At 39.7% G+C, this 27,429-nt stretch overlaps 2 protein-coding genes across 2 annotated transcripts in view; one reads left to right on the plus strand and one right to left on the minus strand.

Moving 5' to 3' along the window:
* Positions 1-396: 396 nt before the first annotated feature.
* Positions 397-21,508, minus strand: HEPACAM2 (HEPACAM family member 2). The gene is made up of 9 exons (XM_009811109.2): positions 21,439-21,508; positions 15,384-15,734; positions 13,689-13,973; positions 7,356-7,652; positions 4,077-4,202; positions 3,969-3,993; positions 3,808-3,845; positions 2,449-2,522; positions 397-513 (listed from the first exon to the last, which is right to left on the minus strand). Exons 1-9 carry the CDS (start codon positions 21,506-21,508, stop codon positions 397-399), a joined length of 1,383 nt encoding a protein of 460 aa, XP_009809411.2.
* A 3,145-nt stretch (positions 21,509-24,653) lies between these two features.
* VPS50 (VPS50 subunit of EARP/GARPII complex) overlaps positions 24,654-27,429 on the plus strand; it is a 96,961-nt gene continuing 94,185 nt past the window's right edge. Inside the window, exons 1-2 of the mRNA XM_059818341.1 lie at positions 24,654-24,699; positions 27,008-27,076. Coding sequence (XP_059674324.1) covers positions 24,667-24,699; positions 27,008-27,076 — 102 coding nt within the window. The 5' untranslated portion in view covers positions 24,654-24,666. The remainder of the gene's footprint in view (positions 24,700-27,007; positions 27,077-27,429) is intronic.

Consider the following 27,429-nt stretch of genomic DNA (forward strand, 5'->3'; position numbering starts at 1 on the left):
CTACTTGGCACACAGCTGGCAGGTCTGGAAGCCTGCCAATTAAACTGCTTTGATTGCAGATTTAACCTGCTCAGGGGGAAGTGCTGATGTCTCAGTGCTGTGAAACTATAGCCACCCTCTTAAAACATTTGGGAATTTTCATTTGAAATTGTGTTTGAAGATCTTAGCTTTTTTTTTCACACTTAGACAAAACTGGCATGATGAAACCACAGACAGGAGTCTTGAGGAAAAGTGAGGGATTGGATAGGAAATGCTGGAGGAACTGATGCAGCTTACACCTGTTTTCCTTCCTTACCCCTCTCGCTGGAATCAAACACCAGCTACCAAAATGTAAATTGTTCTGGATGCAAAAGTATTTGTCTTTGAGCTACCACATGAGCGCACGCAGGCTTTAACTTACTGTTGATGGTCTTGTTGTGTCTGCTCAGGAATATGCTGAATAACTTCATAAACTGTACTAAGCATATCCTGGCCTGGGACAAAGTCAGAGCCGGGAATAGATTGACTTGAAACCTAAAAGTAGCAAAGAGTATTTCTACTGTAAGTACAAATGGGAAAAGGTTCAACAGAAATTACACTGACAATGTAGCTTCTCATTTTTTTAACTTTTCCCTATCAATGGTTTGCGTGTGGATTTAACAGTTCATCTCTATTAGTTTACATTTAATTTTGAATAAGTTTTCAACACATTTATGGTAAGGCAAACAATAGTTTTAAATTCAGTTAGGATCTTAGAAGATTTAGGGTGCAGCTCTTGCATTTAATATAGCAAGTATTTTATGTTAGTGTACCACAAGTCAAGGAAGGAACATTTAATAAAGAGAGAAGCAGGAGAATAGATAGTAAGAAAGCAGAAAAAATTCAGGGAAAGGGTTCAGCATGAAACTCCCACCAGCACATCAAAGAGAGGGAACTGCAAGGAATTTCCATAAATGAAGTAATAATGAAATTGTTCAATATGTTAAGTATAAAATCTGCTCTTACACCAACACAACACCTAGACTCCCTATCCATAAGGAAATCTCAGTCTTTCTGCCTATACCCAACCTCCAGTTCTTCATTATCTCCACTTTCTTATTTTTCCCGTTTTCTGCTAACTAACTAAAATGAATCTGCGGATCAAATGCTGACTTCATCTGCAATGCCATAAATCTGAGTAACTGAACATAAACCAGTGGGGTTTCTCCTGTTTCTTGAAATCTTACTGGAAATTAGAATAGATTTCATTGCTTGTACACCCATTCTGTTGTCCTTGTCACCTCTCTCTCCCTCCTGACCTACTAAGGCCCCGATTCTGCAAGAATGTGGCTTTGTGATATGATCAGCCTAGGGGATATCACAGTGTGCCTAAGGCTGGGATGATTTAGAGCCTGATCTCCATACTTAATAAGCCTCCTACGGTCACAGACTTTCACAGATACAGTTCAGCTCCTCTGTTTTCTAAAAGCCTTTTATCTCTGCTGCTGTAAAAATCTGGTCTTTCCACTAACCTTTACGATAGCATTCTAGCCCTAGAAATGTCTATTTCAATCATCTAACCCCACCAGAGAAAAGGGTTTATTAATCTATGACTGTTTTTTGCTAATACACCATGTATTATGAGAACTAATCACACTAACAAAATAGGTGTGACTGTTGATGTGGCCCTTTGTGATCATGTTTTAAGACCTCTCCCTTACCTGACCATATTGATGCTCTCCAAAGGTACAATATTGTATTGCCAGAAATTTTCCCTAGCAAAGGGAAAGTGCTTTGTCTACTTCCTCTCGGTTTAAGTCTGTTGTCCCTAAATTTTGTGGCCCTATTTCTCATTTTTTCTTTGTCCTTTTACACCACATCAGAATGATCTCCAACTGCTATACAGTAATGCCGGCAAAGTGACAAAGCAGAGAAGTAGCATATGTAGTAGGATTTTTTTCTGCTAGCAAAATTCCTGTGCTTAAGTCCTCCCCCGCAATACATGAAGCTAGCAAACTAATTCTTGTGACATATAGCTGAGATTTAGTTTGCATATTTTTACAATGAAAACTTTAAATACCCCCGCCGAGGCTTTTCTGCACTGCCGAAGTTGTACGTTGCATGAGCAGCAGTATCAGGGCCAATGGAGAAAGTGGCATCACAATAGTTAATTTGCTTGTCTGACACAAGTGGTTCAGTGCTACCCATCCACGCAACACTAATATTCTTTTAATATAGGGTAGCTGAACTGAGACTGTTGTCTTTAGAGCTTGGTATGTTCCTTACCGCACCATGTTGATACAAGTACTGGACTAGTAACACAGAAAAGAAAGAGTAAGTACCAGGTAAACAATAGCCATGAATATGGTGTCATATAGACATCTGTAAAAAGCAACAGAAGTAAACTGACAGAAGGATTCTAGTACAGATATTTAGTACATCTTAAGAAATAGAAAAGAAACTATTGGTTTATGATGTAAAATCACATACCCTAGAACCAGTAGCAAGATCAGGAATAGTGACAAATTCATATATCCCAAAATCATCCAAAGCACTTTCATGTCCTAAAGTTAGAACAAACAAACACGAAAAAAGGTATCGAGATCTAATATGACCCTGGAAAATAATGACTGGCAAAGTAATTTGGCCTAATTTTAAAAACATCTGTATATTGCTTGTTTGATCTGCTTTAAATCACTTCCCTGCCAAGCTCCTAAGCTGGTGTGGGGCAAGGCAGGGCAGCTGCACAGCGGGTGTGCACAGTGCTTGGCTATCTCCAACACCTGGACCAAGTGAGGAGCCTCTTGCTAACCTCAGTAACCATTCTGGTAGAGCCAATGGGACTCTCTTTGCTGGAAGGCTAAGCAGACCGATTTACTTTCATTTCTCATAGAAAAGAGGCCCAGTCCATAAGCTCAGCACATCTACACTGTAGTGAGGCAGTACCACCTGAATCCTTTATAATGCTGAGAATAAAAAAGGGAACATGATACCAATAGGTGCCACATTATTAAACCAGTTGACAGATTGTATCTGGGGCTTCAGATACAACTTGTAATTAGGGTGGGAGTCTCTTTCTCTACCCTCCCACTGTCCAGGAGATCTGAGACTCTTGGGCATCACTCCACAGCAAAGGCTGCAGCACTGAAGACAGTGCTGAGATTCTCTCCTCTGATACCACTTGCTGGGCTGAAGGATGCTCTGTGCTCAGGGGAATTTCTTACCTTCCTAAGCTTCATATACTTCTCTATCCTCTCGCATGTAGCAGCTTATGGCCTGCTCTGATGCTTTGGTAGAAAGGGATGGGAACAAAAGTGCTACCCTTCCAAAGGATGGCCGGTCTCCAGCCTCTCCTGCCCAGGATGATGGGGGAAGGATTGTGGAGGGAAGAGGCAGTGACAAAAACACACTGGGTCCTGATGACACAGAGGAAGGTAGTACAGAATGTGGTAGAGGCTAAAATATTTATACTGTAATGTCATATTAACATCTCACAGTTTTGGTACTGACTGATGCCGTGAACATTTAGAATTGTGATGCTCCCATAATAACACTAATTTATTTTATATTGGTGAGAACAGCAGAATACAGGTGATTCTAACAGAGATTAACAGCTAGAATTCAAGCCAACAGGTACATAATGCTGTGAACTACAGGCATGAGCTAAACCCATGCTGGCCTGTTGTCATTTTGCTTTTATCTTAAGTAAGCTAACAAAGAGGTAGGTGTGCAACCCAAGTTAAAAACACACTTCCCTTCCTTTCCTTCTTTCTTTTTGTATGTGGAGATGGTAAATTTTTGCAGGAATGGATTTTGACCGTATGCTCACACTTCTTTCATTAGCATTACCTGAAAATGTCTGTGCCTTCCTGTAATCAGCCTCTGGCCTAGAAAACATAAACATGTTTTTCAGTTTGATGTCATAAGCCAAGGAAAGAAAATTAATACGATAAAATGCAATTCTCTTGGTGGAAGAGACTTCAAGACCTACGAATGATTTCTTTTTGTACCTGCTCTGCAGCTTCTGTTGTATCACTGAAAAGAAAAAAAAAGAAAAATAATTCTTTTTGCTCTAATGGTCCACAAAAAGAGCTGCAGTGTGCTTAACTTTTACATACCTTTATGTGGCTGATATCTTTTCCATATGAATAAAAAGGTCATAGCTAGGATCAAAAATAATGAAATTCCCGTTATTACTGCAAGAGATGACAAAGATTTTCCTTTCTGGGCCAGCTTTTCCAATCCTGTGACAAAGAAGATGAATACTGTATTTAGTGTCTTGTTCTGTATTACAAAATTTGGATTCTTGTGAATCAGTAATATTTTTTTTTCCCCACAAATCTCCTGAACTGGAAAAGCAATGATATGCATATCAGAAATGAGTCCAGAACAGATTGGCACCTAGAGCTAAATGAAGGTCAGTAAACATAATCCATGAATTACGGCATCACAAAAAGTAGATGAATATTCTAATTTTAGGCACAGAGACACCGAACTACCAAGAAATTAGGTGACAATTAGGTGAGCAGTTTGTGCTAGATGGGAGGGAAATCCTCCTAGCTGTAGGAGCTGTAGAGTAGGAGTTGTATTTTTTTCTAAAGATTTTCAGATCACTGTCAGTCTTGTTGTTTCTCAAATCCCATCAGAAGCCAATAAATTATGTTTGTTTGTATTCATATCTAAATATAACCAAAGTATTTCTTTCTTTTGCTCAGATCTTTTGCTGAGATATGCATTAGCAGCAGTTTTCCAGCAGGATTTACTGATAAAACACAAATACAATATGTATTTAATTACATACACAAAACCATGTTGAAAACATTTGCATAAAATTTGCAAAGACAAGAATGTGAAAATTAGGAAATACCAGACATAGTTGCTTGTGCACCCTTAATTTCCTCCTTTTGCCCTGAATCGAGCAGAATTCATGTCACAGAAGGCCATGTCACAATCCATACAGGTAAATTAATACTGCATATTTGTTAGTGCCAGCTTTACGAGTACAATTCAAATCCGTATTATTTAGCTGGATGTGTTTCCAGCACATCTATGAACTCCTGTGCAGACAGACAGTGTTACTTACACCTACTTACACCTCCATGTAATTCACTGGCATTGTGCTGGCTATGTGTGCAGTGGTTATCACAAAGATTACATATGTGGATTTCAAACCAGATGAATCATGAAGATATGGGAAAATAAATCACTGCAATTTCACCAAATTTCTTTCATACTCCTTCAATGTACTGCTTTCCTCAGAAAAAAACCCCAAATGCTGGAGAATCAGCTGAGTCCTTAAAAGTGTTCTTTCAAATGAATAATTTCAAATTTAGACTCAATAAATCTTATCTCCACAGGCATACCAGTGCAGAAAACAAAGACGTGCTCTTTAGGTGCATTTAACACACTCAAGTCGACTCAACATGAGAACTGAGCAATGACTTGTGTACATAATGAGATATATCCTCTTATTTTAAAATCTAATTAGTCTTGGCTAAAACTGGGTAACAGCTTAGTGCAATGATTGATATAATTGTAACTTACTGATATATTTGTTTTCTTGATAATCTTTAGCATTAATTAGGTATCTGTTTATAGCACCATATAGGTGAGTTTCAGTCCCTTAGGTGGGGAAGTTGTGTAAGGTCTTCTGGAACATTAAAGGTCCTGTTGCTGCTGAAAACGGGGTTGCCAGTATTTTGAGAGGCACAGTCCAGGCTCTGTAGCTAGGATTATGGGGACAGGGAGAAGGGACATGGAATAAAATTCATAGTCTTTTCTTAGTATGTTTAATCAGTTCCAACCAGAATTTAGCCTGAGCAGGGTCTCTGAGGTTTAGCCTCGTGTGTGATTTCATACTTCTTAGAGTCAATCAGTTCAGCACTGCAAAGTGTAGGCTCGACATCTGGATTTAGTGCTATATGAATAAATACTCATCAAGAAGAAAATTACTAGGGAGAGGGAAACTGATATTTTTAAATTTTTCAATTCACAGGATAAAATGTTTTCAAAAGGTTTATTTAGGCAAAATATTTGTAATTAGGAAATGCATGTTTTTAAGTGCAACTAAACATGAAGCTGTGGTTTTCCCTTCTTTTCAGCATTTGAAAGGAAATCTCAGCTGAATTTCTTAACACTTGTTGATGAATATACACATATATATCATAGCTTGCATGAATTTCCTGGAGAAATGTCATGTTTATTTCTACTGATACATAGCTCTGATTACATTTTGTTTTGCCACTAACCACAATGTTTAGTTTTAAAGTGCAGTATTCTCATTGTAAAATTGCAACTCATCTTCCTTCCAGCATACTCAGAGACATGGATTTCTGATGAATCCATAAGTCAGCCTGAACGATGGACATCTGCTCTCCTTGTTTACCTGACTAACAAATGGCTGAGCTCTTTGTTCTACACAAGCGAAACTGCTTTGATAAATTTTCTAAAAGGAAATCTATTCTATCTTGTTGAACATTAATAGCATACATTCCTTATCTGAAAATACTTGTGTTGATCTGTATTAATAAGAGATATCAGACTTCCTCAATATCTTGTTCTCCTCTGTACGCTTCTGGAGTTTTGCTGCAAAACTGCTTTGTTGCTGTTTAATGCAATCTGATACAGGAACTGAGGTTATAATGTATGAGAAATAAAGGTGTGCATTCAGCAGAACCTAGCAGTCAATCCATAATTTCATAAACATGACAGTGAAGTAATTTTTACGAACAGATTGTAATAAAACCATTCATCATCACAGCTTGCATTATTATCATACGCTAAATTAAGGTTCTTATAATACCTAACCACACTGGAAAAATATTAAAGACCTTCATTGCTGTGAGTCTGTGCCTGGTTATTTTAGTCAGTGATGTATGCTTGAAACTACCCCACGTACTGGTCACCTGGTGGCCCCAGGGCTCACAGCTCCTAAAAGCTTTGGGACAGTGAATCCTGGACAAAATCTGCCCTTGGGAGGAAAGGCCCACCTTGCATTCGGCAAATTTCTGCATCATTCTCTCCATTCATCTTTATCATTTTTAAAGGCAACAAGTAAGAAACAGAGTAAGAGACATATAATTCTGCCATGTTACTTGGTCATGATAAGGTTTGCCTACCGAGGAAGTTTTTCTACCCAAGGGACAAAGTTCCAAATGGCCAAATATATTTTAGCGTCAAACTCCCACAAAACTTCAGCATCTTAGCGGGTCTTGTTCCAAGCCGTGTCACACTGCAAGTAAAACCCGGATCCCACTGAATGGCTAAAATCCCCTTTACTACATTGTTAGCAAGACCTCACTTCTGATACATATTCTCTCTCTAAGAATAATTTCCTTTTTCTGGAGTTGACACTCTGCTCAGACGTTACAGTTACAGCAATGAATTAACGTTCTTACCTACAGAAGTAACGACAACTGTGAAGCGAGTTTCATCTCGTTTTCCAGTCACGTTGTTGAAAGCACGGCACATGTAATCTATTGTCTTCTGGGCCACCTTATCAGATACAACTTCCAGATGGGGTCCATATTTGATTACCTGAGTGGTATTGTCAGCCCTTTGAATCCACGAATAAGTATTTGGTGGATTTGAGTCTGCTGAGCAATCAAACAGTATAACTTCCCCCATGTCAACTGTAAACACCGCCCCTATATTCAGACCTTTATCTGATTTAACTCTAAGTCCATAAGGTCCATCTGCATTGAAAAAAAAGAAAACACAGTGGAAAAATTAAAATCAAAGTATATCATTAAACTTTAAATAGAAGCATATCTCTAAACTTAGAATTTTTAAGTTAGACTAACCTTTAGAATGGCTGGCATTGGATTAAATCATTTCAATTAAAAGGCTTTCAGTTCAATAACTTGATCTGTAGGTTTATCTCAGACTACAACCACTTAATACTGATCTAATTGCTGTTTAGGGAAAAAGCACAGATCTATGCATTGTTCTGTATGATGAAAAAAATGAAAACTGAAAACAGTTGGAAAAGATGTGCAGTAAAGAGGCAGGTTTCTTTCAGGGGCATATTTGACCCTTTCTACTGAAATACCAAACTTATTGGCATAAGTAATTTCTCTGCACATTTAAAAGTGAACAAATTAGCCTTGAAATATATAAACATTCACTGCAATACTTTGCAGTATAATAATTATTTGGGGAACTAATCTACAGGTATAATATAGAGTGGGGTGTGCCTTAGATAACTTCATAAAAAGTTTTCCATAAATGACTGCTAAAACAAACTTTAACCTTCCCTCCACTTTAGCAGGCCTCTACTATTTCAACATTTATGTTTCTTTCAAGAGTAAGCCCTTGTGCTGAAAGAAAACTGTGTTTCTGAATATAACTAGAAGAGGCATAGATTGTCCAAGAGTCATGTGTTCATTACTCAGAAAATTGAGCAGCTATGCATTTTTAGGGTAATCTTCATAGGAAAATGGGAAGGGAAACAATATATTTAAATATTATGTTTCCCGTGCTATTTTTAATAGATCATTTCAGATCACAGGCGTTTTATATCTTTACATGTTAAAATCTATTTTTACAGGGATCTATGTATAGAAATTAATGTAGAGAATACAATAATCAAAATGTGCCTTACTAAATTACTTTTTCCAGTCAAAAGAACTAATCATTTTAATGTTGCTAATTCCCTAAGGGCTTACATGCATAATCAAAAATGCACAGACCTAATATTGACAGTAGCCAAAAGAAGAAAAGATGCAGAATGAGCAGGAGACATCTTTTTGTTGGGATCCCTGAAGTTCAGTAAAGCTGCTGACAAGTGCCTCACACAGAATGGCATGGCAAAAAGACAGGTAAGTCAATATTATGCCCATTGTAGACAGTGCAATCAAGTAATATTTCCACCTTCCTAGGGCTGTCTGGAAGCATTAAGAAGTGGCACACTGGCACGTTTCAGACTCTATTTCTCACCAGGAAATTCAGACTGATGTTAGACCTTTCCCTAACGTGCACACTTCTATTTGCCTGTCTTTTTTTAAGAGACTGATTAATTCTTCAAGAACACACAGGCAAACAGCACGCAGCACAAAACAGGCCATTTTGTGTGTGCCTCTGGGTTTTTTTCTCTGTTTGTGAAGGCTTAGACAAGAGAATGTAGACTATCACACCATGACCTCATTTTAGTCCACTTTTAACCACATGTCCATGTTTCACTACATAAACTTGTAAAACTTTTTATTATTTTCTCTACTTATTTCTTAGTGATAAGCTTTTTGCAGCCTCATTTTAAGGAAGGCCCAACATCATGCATAATGCAATGCACTTGGGAAACGCAATACAGATTCACTTCAGCATGAATTAGCGCTGCTCCCACCTACATGACAGTGGCCACTCTGAAGAATCAAGGCATTTTTTAAACTCTAGGTGCTGGGCTGCTTCTTCACAGGCTCTGCAGTTCCCGAGTCATTTGCTTTACTGTATCCAAGAGCCAGCTGACCCTGTAATGAGCATTTCTGGGAACTGCAGACCTATCACCACTACTTTGGCTTGGCTGACCTCACTTGGACTGCACGTTTCTGTGGATGAGGAGCTCTCCCAGAACACCAGCCTCTCATGAGGGCTCACCCTTTATAGGTATTTACTTCCCTTTTTTTCAGATGGGAAAGGAGAAGGACATACTGAACTTTGACTCTTTCATAAATGAAAGTAAACCCCCTCATGCGCTATTTATAGGCAGGAACACACTTTTTTACTTTTCAGAGCAATTCAGTGGTTTTTCCTATCCTTCTTTCTTGGAAGAATTAGTGCTTATTTTCACTGATAATATAACCTTTGGTATATGTAAACAGAGATAAATGGTAAGAATAGCTGACTGGTCTCTGTGCCCTCCCACTATAATGGGCATTTTGCTACAGTCTGCAAAAGAATCAGAATGAAGTTTTGCTTTTTTATCAGTATCATAACACTGCAGCATAAATAGACAACACTAACATAGCTACACTTGTGTAATGAAAGCTGCAAATTGAACAAAACCATTATAAAACCACTGAAGCACACTGGCTGGGAAAGTATGTTTGAAAAAACAAAGAAAGGTTCTCTTAAAAATAGTCAAATCTTAGCAAGGTCTGAAAAGTGGCATTCCTTTATGAAGTCAACACAATCATCGGGTAACTCTTCTGCTTCATCTGGATCAGTCTTTTGCCTCTGCTGGGAATCGCATGTATCATCGCAATCCCTAAACACTTGGTAGCTGAGGGATACATACAATTTCAGGGATGATTCTGAAAAGCTGGTAATTGACCATTTTCTCTCTAGGATTAAATATATTCTAGCTTTGGGAAGTCCCAAGGAAGGAAATCCCACTTAATCTGTTAAATTCAACGCTGTCACCACAGTACACAGTTTCTGCTGCAGCTGCCATGACAGCAGCTTCTTCCAGTCTTGAAGTAATTTATTTCTGGGTCACACTACTGCAACAGCCAGCCACCCAATCTGGGGTGCATTATCATCACAGGTAATGGAGAAGCGGAATAATACTAATGACGAATGAAGAACAAAACAAACCCTTTTGATCCTCAGTAAAAAACCACAATGACAGCCTTCATGGATCCCTCAGCTCTACTTCTCCTTTCCAGTATCGTTCTCAACAGAAACCTGCCTCTTGTCTCAGTAAAGCCAGTTAACTAAATGACTTGTAAAATAATAAATCACCTGCTCTGAGTAACAATTTACTGTTCTGTGGGAATATTTCCAATTGCTTCCATCACCACGAGACTGTTACAGTTTCCAAGCAGATGGCAGGTATTTACTGTGAGTGACCTTTTTTTTATCACCCCCAGTAACTCCCCCGCAGCAATGACATATGGCACATAGAGATCCCAGGGCCTGTTCTGGATTGTTATTGACAACTGGGAGCTGGGAGACAAACTACCTCTGCAGGCAGAGGTTGGACCGAATTATGTGACTTCGCACAGCTCAGGAAGTAAGACCCCAATAATGTATCCACCAATTTGGATACAGATAGTAGCGCAAGTATTGCAGTCTTTCAGCATTGCACGGTTTTCTCTTCAAATTTTTTTTCAGATTTTAAATTACAGACAAAGCAAACCCTCAGTTCTGATGAAATAAAAAGTACATTCTCAAAATGCAAATGCTTGTAACAGTATTTCCACATGTGGAGAAAAACTGAATCTCAAGATATTTTAGTATATTACTCGATATACTAAATCACTCGAACAGTAAAAGGTTCCAGAATTGTGGACAAGGAAGTAACTTTGAGATTTTAAAGTTCTGCGAAACAATGGGTCAAAAATAGGTTTTCAGTTTAGAACTTGGAAAGATTTTTCAAATTTTCCGGAAAATACATGTAGCTGAGTGAGGGAGAAGGAAGGAAGCAGTACCAGAACCATGACTAAAGGGTACACACCTTGTTGGTGTGAGTGTCCCAGACACCCATCAGTGAGATAAGTGCTCTGGAGCCAATCCTGCGTGCAACAGGTCAGAAACACGAATGCCGAAGGGGCCACAAACGAACAGAGCAGTCCAAAAGGTACCAACAGTGACAGATGTTTTTCTAGCCTGACCTGATTTTATTGCATTGTAAGAAGGCTGTCAGGTTGTGCTGGATACAGCATCCCCAAGTTTTGTGTTTGAAGAGAGAGGTGTATAAGGCCCATTCATAGCTCATTAAAGTGAGAAAAGCAGTAAGAGGCAGCATGTTCGTACACATGCAGCTCTCATTCTTAGCACTTTAAGTACTTAAGTGAGCTGAGTTGACTGTACAAAAGCAGGCATTTAAAAATGTGCTACCTTGAGGAAAAAATATGACTCTTTTTTCCTTAAAGTAATAGTAAGTTAAAAAACCATCAGTGCTGGTTATTTCCTTGTAGAGCATTTTATCACGATTCCTCTGTCTATTGCGAATGGAAGCTCAGTTCACATCTGCCCCGTTTAGGACTCTTTGCAGCAGCTCCTTCATCTTCACCTCTGCATTGCTGTCAATTTTACAAGCTGCACCTAAAGGGTAAGCTCTCATCTAACAACGTCCTTGTCAGTCTTCGCTAATTTAGTCAGTCTTTTTCTCTTCTGCTGCTGCAGTGTAGAGACCTCCACACACACTTCAGATGCAAGCCACTCCCTCATCCGACTCTTCCAAGTTGTAATTAAAAATAAATAAGTAGCAGAATGGGTATCGGAGAAGAAAGGAGGAGGAGGGAAATATGACGTAGTAAGAGGTGTAGGTTCTGAATATGCTGGTAGTGCCATCATGACAAGTCTAGGGCATGGGCTGTCTACCAGCTGCCAGATTACAGAGCCCAGCAAAAGGAAAAGCGAGCACCAGCCCTTGGCTGGAAAGGAATCCAGTTCCAGTCCTTGCACTGTGCCATCCACACTGTGCCACTGGGGAAACTGGTTATATCTGAACAGAGCTGGTGGCAAGGTAGGTCCTGACCTGTCTCAGTTCAGCTCTCCTCTGAGAAGGACAGTTCGACCCCTGAGGATGTGAGGATTAGAGCCTGGCAAGGTCACATACACAGCATGTGCTGCTTGCAAATCTTGGAGGCACTGGGAGCTGACATTACAGGAGGGATAAGGAACAAAATGAGAGTGCCCTTTCTAAGATTTAAAGTTTATTGTTGAATGCTGATTAAGCCAATCTTTTGTTTCCTCCAACTCATTTCATTCATGAACTCAATCTACGTTCACAGTTAGCTTCTCAGGTGCTTTCATTTCCAGTCAAAATATATGGCTACTTTATGGTTTATTCTTCTGACAGTACAGGTCTTTACGCAACTCTTCTTGCTCCCTTGTGCTTCCCACTTGACGTGGAAAGCAGACACTCCTTTCAGCTCTGATTTTACTAAGCCAGCCTGAGTTCTCTGGGTCTCTTCTCCATTCCTTTTTGTTCTGTTTCTTTCCAGTTCGAGATCAGTACTCTGGGATGTGCAGGGACTGCACACAGTATCCTACATGTGGTCTCATCTTCCATGCGCCATTAGTATTCCCCATATTTCCTTGCTAGAAATACTCTGCCAACACACCCTAGAATTACATACGTCTTTCTCATGCCTGAATCACACTGCCAGTTCACAGACATCTTGTGATAGCTCAATCACCCAGTCTCACTGCCTCAGTTATTTCCCAACCAATCTCCATCTTATCAGCAGAAGTTCATGGTTTTTATTTTCTAAAAGTGCATGCCCATTTATTTTTTACTAGCAATTTCATACCAGTTCTAGTACTCTGTCGAAGTCATTCAGTCCTCCCAGTTTAACGTCACAGGTGAACTTCATTGAGATACTCCCAATCTTTATGCTGACGTCATTAATGGAAGTATTAAACAGGACTGGACTCGAAATGATGTTGAGGAAAACCACTAACACCACTCATTCAGCCTGGTACTTCCCGTACTTAGCTTTTTGATACTGTTTGCTGTCTCCATTTTTAACGATATTTTCCTGTATACCCATGTGATTATTTTTTTCCTTTGAGTCACATCTCCAGATCTGAAGATGTCTGTAGTGTAGAATTCTTGAAGTTCATATTTGAATTCTGCAGTTCAGACTCATCTTCACAACTACATAACACTGAGTAACTTTTTATTATACTGTTGTAAGTTAGAGCTGTTACAAACAAGCTCATTTTGAATGCAAGCTCACATATAATGTTGACTCAACTGTTTTCTGCCTGTTTCCATAGTTAGAGGCACTCTTTCCAGCCAGATCATTTATACAAAGGTAATTATGAATATTTCATATACTCACAATATATGGTTGGTGCAATTATCTCACTTTCCATTGCACTGACAGGGTTAGATACCAGACAGCTGTAATTCCCAATGTCTTCTTTTACAACAGGAACAATTAGAAGTGTTGCATTGTGTGATGAAAAGCTGTAATTAGGGCCAGCATGGAGAGGCTTCCCATTTTTCATCCACTGGTAAACTACCCTTGTACCTTTACCCACAGTACATTTTAACGTAATATTCCCTACATACTCCACTGCCCCTGAAGATGGTTCAGTATGTACAACTGGCTTTGTGACAGGAACTGTAAAATAAAGAGATAAGAAGAGTTATAAAAATGACGAGCCAGTACATTACAGTCTTCATTGTCAAGATGATACAAATAGCAGTCATCATCCTCTCCGGAAAGTTTTCAAATTTTATTTATTAAATGTGGTTAAAGGTTGAAAAAAGAAGGCCATATTCTCAGCTGGTGACTGTAAGAATTGTTCTAGTACTCAAACAAAACTAGACTGTTTATATTACTGGTAATAGGACAAAGGCTGCAGTCAGGTATACCTTGGCCTACAGCTCCTGCCTCATAAGCAGATCCCTGTGGCCACAGAAATGAAAAGAGTGTAAAGCGTGACATCGCCCACAGCGTGCGACTTCCTCAGTATGGCTGCCTGCCTGTCAGCCTGCTTGCTGACACCGGGCATTGCTGAAATACGCTGTCAATCTGATCGTGAGGATGGCCGCAAACTGGGATGAGTATGGCAGTTAAATGGCAGCTACAACTTTGCCATGCCAATATGCCATTAATTTCATTATTTCAAGCCCAACAGTTACAGGACTCCCTCCAGATAATCCATAAATTACAGTAGCCTCTTGCCATTCTTTTAGATCATTCTTTTCTATTTCCCTTTTATTTCTATCCCCACCATAAGGAGCAGAGTAAAAAGAGGGAACTTCAGTATTTTAGCAATTCAGATCTGGGCTTCTTTTACAGACACAAGGTCACCGGCAAAACTCAATGACTCCTCTTCGATAGTGACAGAAGGTAAAAGACATGGTAGGCCCAAGTAGAGAGCTCATCTAACAAAACAGAGAGTCAAGAGGCAGTCAGCTCTTCTCTGTCTGACTGGCTGTACAGCATAGGGAATGTGAACAACAAATAAATCTTCCGATAAAAAATCTGGAGACAGTGGAATAAGACACTGCAATAAGATTCTACAGGTGGGGTCAAATTTTGCCCCCTCAAATCCCACTGTGGTCTTTCCTTTTTTAGGGACACCTTGCCACAGTCCTCTAGCTTGCAGGCAGAATAAAATCCTGAGTTGGCAGATGGTTGCAGATTCCCTTGGGGAAGAGTTTTTCAGGGAAAAAGACCATCTGAAAGTTAATACATCCTCATGACTGACAGCACAGCAGAGCCTTATGAAACATCATTTCTTAGAAGTTTGTCTAATTTAATATTAATTATTGGTTTCTATACTCCTTCAATTTTTTACTTATGATCCTGAAACATTAGTCAATATATTAATTTTGTTTAAAGACAACATATTGCAGCATTCCCTCCAGCAGCAGTAGAAGATAACATGACTTAGTTGTTAGTATTTATTCATGAATAAATGGATTAAATTATATATTATTGTAACTGGATATGAAGAACCAGTACTTCAAAACTATTGCAATTTTCTTTTCAAAATGAAGATACTATATTTTACTAACTTACCATCAACAGCTACTTGAATCTTTTGACTGGCAGCTATTGTCCCATTTCCACGGACATTGACTTTTACAATATAATTGCCCTCATCACTGATATGCAATGGATTGATCATCAAAGATGCATTCGGCGGTATGAGGGTAAACTTGTGCTGGTATTCCAAGTCTGGAACTACAGTTTGATTTACAGAGCCAAGCAAGTATTTTGGATTATTTTGAGGCCTCTCAAAAAGCCAAATTATCTGGATTTCAGAAGCTGTAGCGTTGAAATTGTAGTCTACAGTAAGATGGAGTGGTTGCCCTTCAATACCATGGATGGTATGAGACGGTACTGTCAACTTTAAGGCAGAACAAATACCTGCATAAAAACGGAAGAACAAACAAATAAACAAACCCAAAACACAAATGGAAACCCTGGAAAACTCAAATGAGAAATTCTCACAGAGAAAAAACTCTCAAGGTTAAAGCTTAAACTTTTTTGTATGGTTATAACTCAGATTTCAAGTAAGAAAGGGGCAAAAACTTATTGACCCTGGTGAAGCTGAATCTAGCTATAGAGCTCCAGCTTTAAAATATATGAGAAGCCAAAGGAAGGATATTTGCAATTTCTGGGCAGAGGATATTTTATTGTTGAAAGTTTGACGAAAATGGAAAACGTGCATTTACCTAAATGTTGAAAATATTTTCCTTTTAAAAAATTCCCAATTTCTAGGTCTTATACTGTCTCACAGTCTTGGATTGCAAACTCAATTTTTAGGATTTTTTTTTCTGGGTTGGTTTAGCTAGAGAGAAATTTCTTAGTGTTACTTTGCCAGTTATACTGAGAAACTGACTGAAAATCAAACAAGTAGCACTTCTTTGAATTTGTCGGATTAAAATTATGTATAGTTATTATTGCTGACTGCTCTGTACATGTAAGACTAAATTCCAGAAACATTACTAAGCTTGCAAAAGTCAAGTATTCCAATTTTAGGAAAGATCCGAATTAAGGTTTGCTGCTGGTATGCACAAAAGCAAAATTTTCAGCCACATGATTAATCCTGTTCTCCAAGAATCCTGCCTCCATTAGGGTGCAAAAAGGCCACTCTTCAGTTAATCATCGGCTTTGCCATATATTATTTTTGAATCATTTTTCTTTGTGTTGGCCTGAGACAGATTTATAGAACTTTATTAAAAACTTTACTCTTAGGACTGAGTGATCGATTTCCATGTGAACTTTTCCACAGCACTTGCAAGTACAGCAATGGTGTAAAGTGTCGACGTTAATGAATTGATTTCACAACACCATTATAATGGATATGACTTTACAGATGAGGAATTTAAGCACAGAGAAAATTAATAGCAAAAATACCCACTCATTTTGGATGATCAATTTGAACTGTTAAGGACTTGATTTTTCAAAATACATATAAACAGATTTTAGTATGTTCAAGATGCAACTCCTATTGACTTCAGTTGCAGGTTTGATTGCTCAGCTTTGAGTGCTCAATATTGCTGAAAAGCACACTGCAAGTGCTAAGTCAAAACCCTAGGAAAAAAGCAACCCCCTATTAGGAAGAACATGTGAAAAACGTGATTTAAGTAATCTGTCTACCACTGTATAAGAGCACACTGGAAACTAAGAGAGAGAATGCGCTGCTCAGGGCAACATGCAATGCTTTCACCATGCACCATCTATTCTTTTCCTGCTACTGAACATCTTCGGTTGAACCAGATGATCCCTGAGGTCCCTTCCAACCTGGTATTCTATGATTCTGTGATTCCTGACACGCTTTCCAATACCTGTAGCAAAAAAGTAATCCCCAGCTGAAGTACATATACCCTGGAAAGTTGGGGCAGAGGGAGCTATGTGTGAAAAATATGTGACTGTGCTATTAAAGATTAATATAAGCACTGATAACTTTGTTTCTTAAATTTCCTACCTTCATAGCATATGTCTTTATGGCAAAAAGAAATTGTTAAAGGTTCATTTGTGTCTAATTTCCTAGGTTATATAGCAGGAAAAGATAAAAACACCAATTCAGTAGCATAATATGGTATCTGTATATGTCTTTTGGGTTAGAATCTTCAAATTTCACTGCACAGCTGTTTGCCACTTGAGCTAATCGCAAAGAAAATTGTCGCTGGGGATCAGTGTAGGGACACAAAAAGGGGGTGAGGGTAACAGATGCACCATGGCAATATGTAATGCCAGTAACTAATGTTAGAGGTACTGTGGAAGGGCACGAAAAGTTGCAGAGCAGAAATGGTGTGGGAGGGGACTAGCTTGTGGGTAGCCAGCAATGTTGTCCTCGCTGCTGAAGGCACCCACAAAACCATCTGTGAGATACTAACTGTATGTCAGGAAAACCCCCGATTGCTAGGAAATCTCTGGTCGTATTCTGTCTATTCAGGAACGAGTGAGTTTTATAGTCAATACAAAGCCAGCCACAAAGTCTACCCAAAAAAAGTAATTTTATGGCTGGCTTCACTTTTCATAAAGCTGAGCAATACTATACTCAACTAGAGAAGACAGCTCACAGCATTTCTGAGGGTATGGCAGGGAAACCAAAGGAAAATGTGGCAGGACACTATAGGGGTCATGTGTATAAAGACAGTGAAATCCTTTGACAGACTGGCAAACCCACCTTCTCAGGGGCTAAAGAGGAAGCGGGCAGAAGACTTCAGGTTGCATGGACATTGATGTGGAAAGGTCGGTTGGGGATCAGCTGAGATAGGAGGAGAATGGGACAAAAAAGGAGGACGAGTGTAGAAAAAATCTGGAGAAGCTTAAGTGGAGGATACACAGGACAGAGATGTTTACATGCTTAACTTTTTCTAGATCAAACACCTGAAATGGCTGAAGCACATCAAATGGAAGCCTCCTCCACTACCCTTTTAATAATACTTGTGGCCTGTTGTTCTTGCACTGTTTTCTAACACTGCACAACTCTTAGTGACTTGCTCGACTCCGGCTAATGGGAGGTTAGTTCTGTTGGTTGTTGTAACATTTCTGAGAGGAAAATTCTCTCCCTGTGAACCTTACAATACAAATCAGATTTAAACTGCTGTTGCCATTTGAAAAAGAGAAAAAGAACGTAATTCCTCCGTAAATATTTAAAGCTGGAAATATATTTCATATAACCCATTGAATACATTTCAATTTTTAAATCTCCTTGAATGAAGTCAAAAACATCTGTCAAACACTGGGACATCTGTAAATGATCAATTAAAAGATCTGTCCATATCCTTCGTCATTCTTTAGGCATGACATTGCTCAATTTTTGAGTTTATTTTGCTCTTGGTAACAGATTATGTTGTAGGACAAGAAGCCAGTAACAGCTGCAGTGTAATCAAAAAATATGCATAATAAATAATATTTCTCACAGATCTGTTTGTGCAGAAAATTAGCAAAAACCAAGCAGGTCTAGTGAGCACTAGCATTAACTGGGACCACCTGTGTAGAAGGTGCCACCATAATACAGTAAGATAAAGAGAATTGTGGCTGGAAAACTTAATTAATTCTTAGTTAAAAAATGTGGGAATAGAAACTGTAAATTAACTTTGTTCCACTTGATTCATGGGGAAAAGTGGCTCAATGTAACAGGTTGGAAAGGAAAGACATTTTGATTTGCAGTTAAGGAAATTCTTTTAGCAAAGGCCAGAGGTAGTGAGGGCAGAAACCATGCTTTCCCCGGTGTCTGTTCAGGAGTGACTTTGGGCGACTGCAATTTTTGCTGCTCCCTCCGAGTCTGCTGGGGTGATTTCATGGAGTGCCACCAGCATGCTGGAGCTCCTCCATGGCCGGTGGGCAAGGAGCTGGGCAGGCTGAGGCTCGGAGAGGTTACTAGATAATGGTGCTCTGCCGAAAGGCAAGGGTTTTACAGGAGCAATGCTGGGAGACTTCTGGCTTTAACAGAGATCAGATCTTTCGCAGTCTGAAATATTATTCACTGAAAGGGTTATTCTTCACTGAAAGGGTTATCTTCTTCACCAAAAGGGTTATCAAGCACTGGAACTGGCTGCCCAGGGAAGTGGTTGAGCCACCCTCCCTGGAGGTATTTAAAAGACGTGTGGATGAGGTGCTTAGGGACATGGTTTAGTGGTGAACTTGGCAGTGTTAGGTTTACGGTTGGACTGGGTGATCTTGAGGGTCTTTTCCAACCTAAATGGTTCTAGGATTCTATTGTATTAGACTAATTTTGATTTGTAATTAAAACTGAAGACTGTTATGACTAATCCTTGAATTAATGTTAACAGTGAAATCAAGCCAACATGCCAAAGTCTTACTTCATTCTCATTGGGCACAAATTCTATATAATTTAACCCTATCTCTATAGCTTTCTAAATATAACACATAGTTTTCCAAGACAATGGAATTCCAAAAACTAGTTTTTGTATCATGACCGTAAGGGTTGTACCAAAACGACCTCCATTTGGAGCTCAGTGATCTGTGCTTTGCTTCCATCTCACTTTGCTATCGCCAGTATTAGCAAGCACAACAGAATCATTGTTGACATAAAACAAGGGCTGTAGCTTTAGTTTAAATAAAAAACTATGACATAACTTTTGAGTTTACGGCATAAACTGAAACCTGCTTAGCAAGGTTTTATCATTATCTGAATTTAACATACACATCTCCTTGTCAAAGTGAGTTTGGATTCTCAACTGCTTTTCACCAGAGTGTTCATTTACCTCTTCAGCTCTCCAAAAATCCCAACTTGGTGTAAAATGTCACTAGATCAGTGATAATAGTTTTTACACTTTTTTGCAAATATGTTCATTTATGAAAAAACCCAGATATAATGGACCAGGGAATCTGCAATTCCTATACCCCCATTTATATCAGCAGAGACTCAGTCATACTCTTCCCCAGTTTGAGATTTTGCCCAAGAAGAAGTTCCACTGAGCTTTGTTATTAGACCTAATTTTTGCTTCTGAATTCAATGTCTTTGGTGGGCTTTGTGTCATGTCCCCAATGCACCTGATTCTTGTCATGATATGAAGTACAAGCTGCACATTTCCCATACTAGGAAACACGTATATCTGAGTAAGGGTATATGATGAGACTTCCTGGTGAACAAATGTGTACTCTAAAGCACTCTGCTTGCATATGAGTATCTCTTGTAGAATTTTAATAAAAAACATCCAATAAAGTTGTAATGTAGGTAAAGTGCACATTCACTGTGATTTTTATCAACCAGGGTTTTCATTTTTGAAGAAGAAATCCAATAATCTTAATATAAAATTTTTGACAAAGTATTTAGCTCAAAATCAAGGAAACTAGGAACTGTATATGAAGTTCACAAAAAAGATAAAAGAAAAATTGTCCTTACACATGAATCAGTAGAGGATGCACTACATTTGTAATAGTATATATTCCCTCTGTTGCTATTTACAAAAACAATTAAATACAGAAAAAGTGAACTACAAGAGTTTGTAGAAATATAAGTTTATCTAACATTTGATCACAGGATATTCCTGTCAAAGTGCATAGAACATCTATTTTTTATCAAGTGCATGGAAAACAAATGTATACTTACGAAAACTGCACCCAGATACTAAACAAATGTACTATTAATGGAAAGACATTCTTCAGTTGATTGAAAGCTTAATTTAGTTTTAAAACCAAGTACATTTAAATATTACATATAAATTTTCCCTATTAGCTGTAAAGCATCATAATGAACTGAAAGATAATGCATCAGCAGTGTCTCAACATAATGCATTTTTAAAGAGATGTGTAACAGCTTCTGTATAAACCCTGGTACAGAACCTGTCTGGCCTTACTTGTTAAAAAGAATGCATAATGTATATACTAATTAATAAAACGTGACCATACATATGTAATCAATGCCTATGTTTTATATACAGATTATGTATAGCACTAATTTTTGTCAGTTGCTAAAAGTTTATAGCACCACTCATAAAACAAGGTGACACTATCTGATTAAAAGCTTTTAGGCTACTTTCTTTTAATAAAAACATCTGACAATACAACTGAAATATTTTTAAATTTATGAGTATAAACCCAACCCACATCTCCACAGTGACAATCAAATATAATTCATGCTGTTTCTTACCTACAAGCAGAAAATATATTTTGCACTGTAAGTCCCAAAAGAAGTTGGCTAAAGGGCTCCGTGAAAACATCCTGTCCCACACAAATTCCACCTTCTTCTCAGCGCCAAGCCAGGGCTTGGACCTGCAGCTGCTCGTTTATTTGCTAGGGAAATCAGCAATGAGTTAACAGGCCCTATCCTGTCCCCTGTCTTATGTGATTTGAATATGTGTATACAAAGAACAAAGGGAGCGGAGCACCTGTTAGATGAGCACCCATCTTCATTGCCTGTGACTATTGTAACCCTTCGCCTGCAGTCACAGCAAATATGACATAGAATGTAATAAAAGGGGCGCAAAATACAAAGTATGTTCAATTAATAAAAATAAGTGAACACACCCAATATACAGGTTATATAGGTATTAACATCCTTTAGTTACAGTTTCATAAAAAATACCGTGCTGCTAGATGGTTCTGCTTATTTCAAAATACTATTCAGAAGATTCTTTTTTCGGATCTTTTCCAGTGACAGCCTCTCCTTTTCTGCTACTAAAAATATTAAAAGCAAGAGTGTTGCTTAAATTTTTTTTCTAGCACTTTTGAGCCTGTAACTTTTCTGTATTTTTTTCCTTAACATAAGCATAACTTGGCAATGATTTTGTTCCCTTTCTCTAAACAACATGTAATGTGAAGTGTCTGTCAGGCATCTTGTAACAAAGAATCCTGCGGCTAGAGTGGACAGCTTACTACAGTTGTTCGGTTAGCTGCTGATTACTGTTTATTCTGCATTAACTTACATGGGTTTAATTAATATTAATGTATGATTTGGATTTTGTTCAAGGCTGTCACTCACTGTGCAAATCTAATCAGCAGCAAACCAGGCAACCTCCCACAGTTGCATGTGCAGTAACAATTTGCAACAGCAAATATTTGCATCAACACGGATGGTTTATCCATAGAAAAACACATTAAATTTTTGCTATACAGCACTTAGGCAGACTATTATAGATTAACAAATATTAGACTAGACTGTATCCTGCCTTGTGCAAGAGGGACTGGTAGCAAGGAAGTGCTTCCCCCTCACTGCAAGGGTCCTGCAGGGTGTTAAGCCCCCACCAGAACAGCGGAACACTCAATTTTTACTTAAGGGAGGTGAAAATACCCAGATCCTTCCAGAATTCTTAGCAGGTCTGTATAATCAAATGTAAGAAACAGGAGGGTTATTTCAGGTGAACAAAAATGTAAGTACAGTGGTCCCACCAGAAATAATGGCACCACCTGACATGAGCCAGTAGATGAAGAGGGTGTTTTGCATATTCCCAAAGGCTTCCCGGGTCCACTGCCCCGCCCCACCTGAATGCGGCTCTTTATAACCTGCTTAATCCACTTAACTGTAAGCTAGATATATCAAATTGCAACCTTTTATAAAACCTGAGTTAGAAATTATCTACTTGGTTTCAACACGTAATAAAATATTGGTCACAGGTTCCAATTAATTTCTAACTGAAATGAATGGGAGCTTTCACACTGGGATAAAGTCTGTGTTGGTGTTTTAAATGCCCTACGTGGGCAAAGAAAATCATAACAAAGGACAGATTAGCACAGTTATATTTTTCAAGTGTGTCCCTTATTTCCAGCATTTGGATATGCTCTCGATGTCATTAATATGCTGCAATTTTTTTTACACTGAATAACTTACACAAATAAAGTGGATGCTAAAAAAGTACATTATTTTTACTACAGAATTTTAGCTTGTGCTGGTTGTTAAATGGCATTTAGACTTAATCAATCAAACCTCACTCATTTCTTTTTAATATAAGCAACTACATTAACGCACCTTTATTTGCAGCAATAACATTCTGAATACTTTATTTCTGCAAATTTTAGTTATTTTATTACTAACAAGTAACTTTGCTATGTGCTAAACTTGTTAGAGGTTTTCCACAGAAGTAACTATGGATTATATTCCCAATGGTAGTCAGAAGCCATGAACTCCTGCTAAAGAGTGCAGGGAGGGGACCACTGGTCCCGACGTTCCCTTCGCCACTGTGTCGGTTCAAATGGAGAGCAGCACGACCGCTTTTACCTGTCATACCCTGCAACAAGTTATCAGCCAGCTGGAGGGCCAAATAATAATGGGATTAGGAAACGTGTGCTGAGATGACCTATGTGCAGACTCCAGTAATTCCAAAAGGAAAGACCACCTTTTCTGCAGGTATTACTATGCTGCAGTGGATGTGTTGGTAGCCCTGTTATTGAATGTCATCTCCAGTTAAGCTAAGACTATAAGATAAATTCTTCCTTTTTCTGGACTTATATAAAATAGATTTTAAAAGTTATCAGCTTTTTTTTGTTGTGGAGATCTATACAACCGAAGTACAAAGACATGCAAGACTGTTTCGGTGATGCAAAACTGCATCAAGGCCTGACGCCCTTGTGCATTAACGCCAGAAATAACCCGAGGCAAACAGAAAATGGTCATTATCCAAGTGTATTTTCCATCTCTTCAGACAGAGCCTCGTTTTCCCTTCTCAGACAATTGCCTTCAAAGTCTGAACAAGCAAACCTCAATGTTCGAACAGGCTGTAAACATCCCCCAAACCCCAGAGAAACCCTCGGCCTGCTGGGCCACCAGCGCCAGCCGAGGCGTTCGTGGATATCAACGTGACGAAGAGGCCACGGGAGAGCACGGGCTTTGGTGACGCGAGTTTAGCAGTGCTTCCAAATAGCAAGCTGCCAACCTACGAGCTCCTTCCGCTGCTCCTTCCGGCTGCCAGAGCCGCCCCGGAGCTGCCGTCCCGTGCCCTTCCTCCTCCCCGGCCCAGTTCCGCCTCCCCGGGCGGAGGCGCCTCCCGCAGCCACCGCGGCAGCCGGCTCCCCGCTTCCCGGGAACGGCAGCGGGCCCGTCCCGCGCCTCCTCACGGCGCGCCCAGCCCGCGCCCCGCTCCCCTCCACGGCGCCCCCGCGCCTCGCAGGCAGGGGCCGCTCCAGGGCTGCCGCCGCCAGCCCGGCGCGCCGCGGCGGAAGGAGCCCCTCCCACCCGCTCCCTTCTGGGGTGCCCGCCCTCTCGGCCGTGCTGACGGGGGTTGTAGTTGGGCGCCGCCGCCCGAGGACTACCGGTCCCAGGGAGCAGCGGGCGGGCTCTGTCAGGTGGCGTCCAACATGGCTTCCCCGTGCGCGCCGGGGCCCCAGCCCGCGGCCGTGCGGGGCTGCTGAGCGTTTTCGGGGCGGCGGCGATACCGGTCCCATCATGCAGAAGATCAAGTCGCTGATGGCCCGTCAGGTGAGCGGCTCGGGTCGGGAGGGCAGCGGGGCCCTGCCGCGGGGGTTCCCGGGCTCTCCCCGTGGGTGCCGTGCCTGGACCCGGGGGGGGGCCGGGGCCGGGGCCGGGGCCGGCGTGTGCAGCCGTGCCCGGGCACCCTGATGGGCCTCCGGGGCGCGGGCGTCGCCTTCAGTCCTGCTTGTGGGGAGAGGGAAGTCTTAGCATGTATTAGCTCTTGGTACGCATGCATCCAGCTTTTTTTTTTTTCCCTCTTTAAATCAAGAAATGGAACCATGCGCAGGTGCCAGCACGTAGCTTGTGCGATAACAAATTGGCGTTAAAGATGACGCGACTGGACAGTTTCCTTTTTCACGTGTAGTTCTGGAGCGCTGGCCCGTGGCTTTGTCTGAGAGCAAACGCTTTTGATCGAAAGGGAGGGAAGGCTGCCGAGGTGCCTGGGAAGTATTTGGGTGGGCGCATATTCAGTGTGTCCTACAGTACTTAGTGTGTTTCTGTTAGCCCACTTCTTTGTACCAGTTGTCTCTAGGATTATGTAGGTCCAGTCTACATTTGGTCCAGTATTTATAAGGTTGCGAGCCTTTTTAGAGGAGTGTATTAGAAGAGCCTTCGAGTCATTCACGTATATGAAATACCTCTAAAATAAGCCTGTTTGCCCGTGTGTCTAAATTGGAGAACTTAAAAAAAAAAATCACTTGAGTCACCCACCACGTCAGATATTCTAGATAGTTATAGAAAGTCAGAAACTGAACTTTGGTTTTTTTTCTAAACTATGTCCTCAGAGTTGTGATGCTTATGTGGGAGACAGGGTTTAAAAATGGACACCGGCATAGAAGCTTAGGTTCCAAAATAATGTTCTGCTCCCTTTCAGTAGTAGGGGTAAACGATCAGTTTTCAGCTTGACTAAGAGGAGTTGTGGGAAGCCTGCCCAGTGTGGAAGTGTTGTGGTCTGAAAATGATGCGACTCACGCAATTTTCAGCCTTTGGAAAAGATTAAGTTCCATTTAGCGTTCGATAAGTGAAACTTTTTACTGCTGCTGAGGATAAGCTGCTAGTACTGCAGATTTTTCAGAGGATGTGTGGAAGATTTCATGTGAAGTATGAGAAGCTGCAGCAGTTGCTTTGGTTGTTTGATATCTTGAATTTCTGATGCATAGAGGTGAGTCACCTTTGGTGGTTGTTACTGGAAAGGAAGGGTGTTTTGAAATGATGCACAAGGAAATCTGAGAATCAAAACCAAAATGAAGAAGTTGTGCATCCTAGGAAGATAAAACAATTGTGAAACATAGTAGTTACCACAAAAGTGGATGAACTTGTAAAACACTTTATCAGTTTCAAAGGATAAATACAAACTGTTCTCATCATAAACTCACATAGTAATTGCATAGGTCCTTTTGTTTCAAAGAAAGTGTAGGTACCCAGAGCCTGAAAGGGGCTTGGAAACAGTACTGTTAGCATCAACTACAAGAGTAGGAGGGAAGTCTGCCTGAAACTCGTGGCTCATGTGAACACCCTGAAGTCTCAAGGGAAGCTGGAGTCAGAAACATATCTGAAACTTGAATGTTTAGATTCATGTCTGCCTAGGGAGCTGGGACAAAATGCACTAAGCAGCATGTTCTGTGGTATTGCTTCATAAAATTGTGAATGTGCTGGATATTCAGCAAACACATACTCAGCTGGTTGATTGTTGCTTCCTGTACAAAGCTTCAGTCTACCAGAGCATATTCTATTTATGTGGCTGTATGTGTTTTAAAGAGTAATAATTCTATAAAACATCTAATGTGGATTATGCATCTTTTTCAGTTTAGCTACGCATAAGGAAAACCAGTCCTAATAGTGTTATATGGTAAATAGACAAATACGCCGTCAAGCAAAAATAATGTAATTTTGCTACAGAATAGGTGGCACTTAACTTGAGTTCAATAATTTGATTCCATTAAACCATTAAGTTAGTGGAATGAAATATGTTATGTTTTTTTGGACACATGTATTGTTAAATTTAAAATAACATCTGGAAATTGAGAGGAGAATATAAGTGAACTTTATGAAGGGAATGTTAGTGAACTGTACTGCAAAGGTACATATTGCAGCATAAAGTTGGAAATGCTTAGATGTTCGAGGAGCATAATTTATACACCAATGGTTTTGCTTAAAAGTTTATAGAATAAGGTCTTAGCCTTTCAGCCTCATGTCAGTGTAATTTATTAAAGGACCTGTAGGTATATATTCAACACCAGGTAAGACTTGTGCAGCTTGATTGCAAGATACATAAAGTAAGCAATCTTAACTGACTATTAAAATTCTTTTAAAGGGTCTAAGAAGTCCTCAGGAGAGTGTTCATGACCTCAGTCCTATTGAAAGCTTTCGGATTCCTAGTAAGGTATGATATACAGTCCCTCCATTCCCACCCCTTTCATTTTTAGTTTTTCATTTTATAGTTAGATGTTTCTTTTTTTTTAATGCCAGGTTTGCTGTTGTTCTTTTTGACAGTTTTATTTCTTGCTGAAAATACTTTAAAATATTTTTATGAAAGAAGAGCTGTGAGGCAAAACAGTTCACTGACTCAGAATGAACTTGCATTAAAATTTCTTTCTTGGAACTTTTGAGTGGTCACTGGATGCTGATCTTAATATTATCTAGGTTTCCTGCTGGAATGAAGGAAAAAAAAAAAAGGAGGAAAAAGAAAAGTACCTTTTTTTTTTTTTTACCTTTGAAAGTAGATTGTTATATGGG

This window comes from Gavia stellata, chromosome 6, assembly GCF_030936135.1.
Source record: "Gavia stellata isolate bGavSte3 chromosome 6, bGavSte3.hap2, whole genome shotgun sequence".
NCBI classification, from domain to species: Eukaryota; Metazoa; Chordata; class Aves; order Gaviiformes; family Gaviidae; genus Gavia; species Gavia stellata.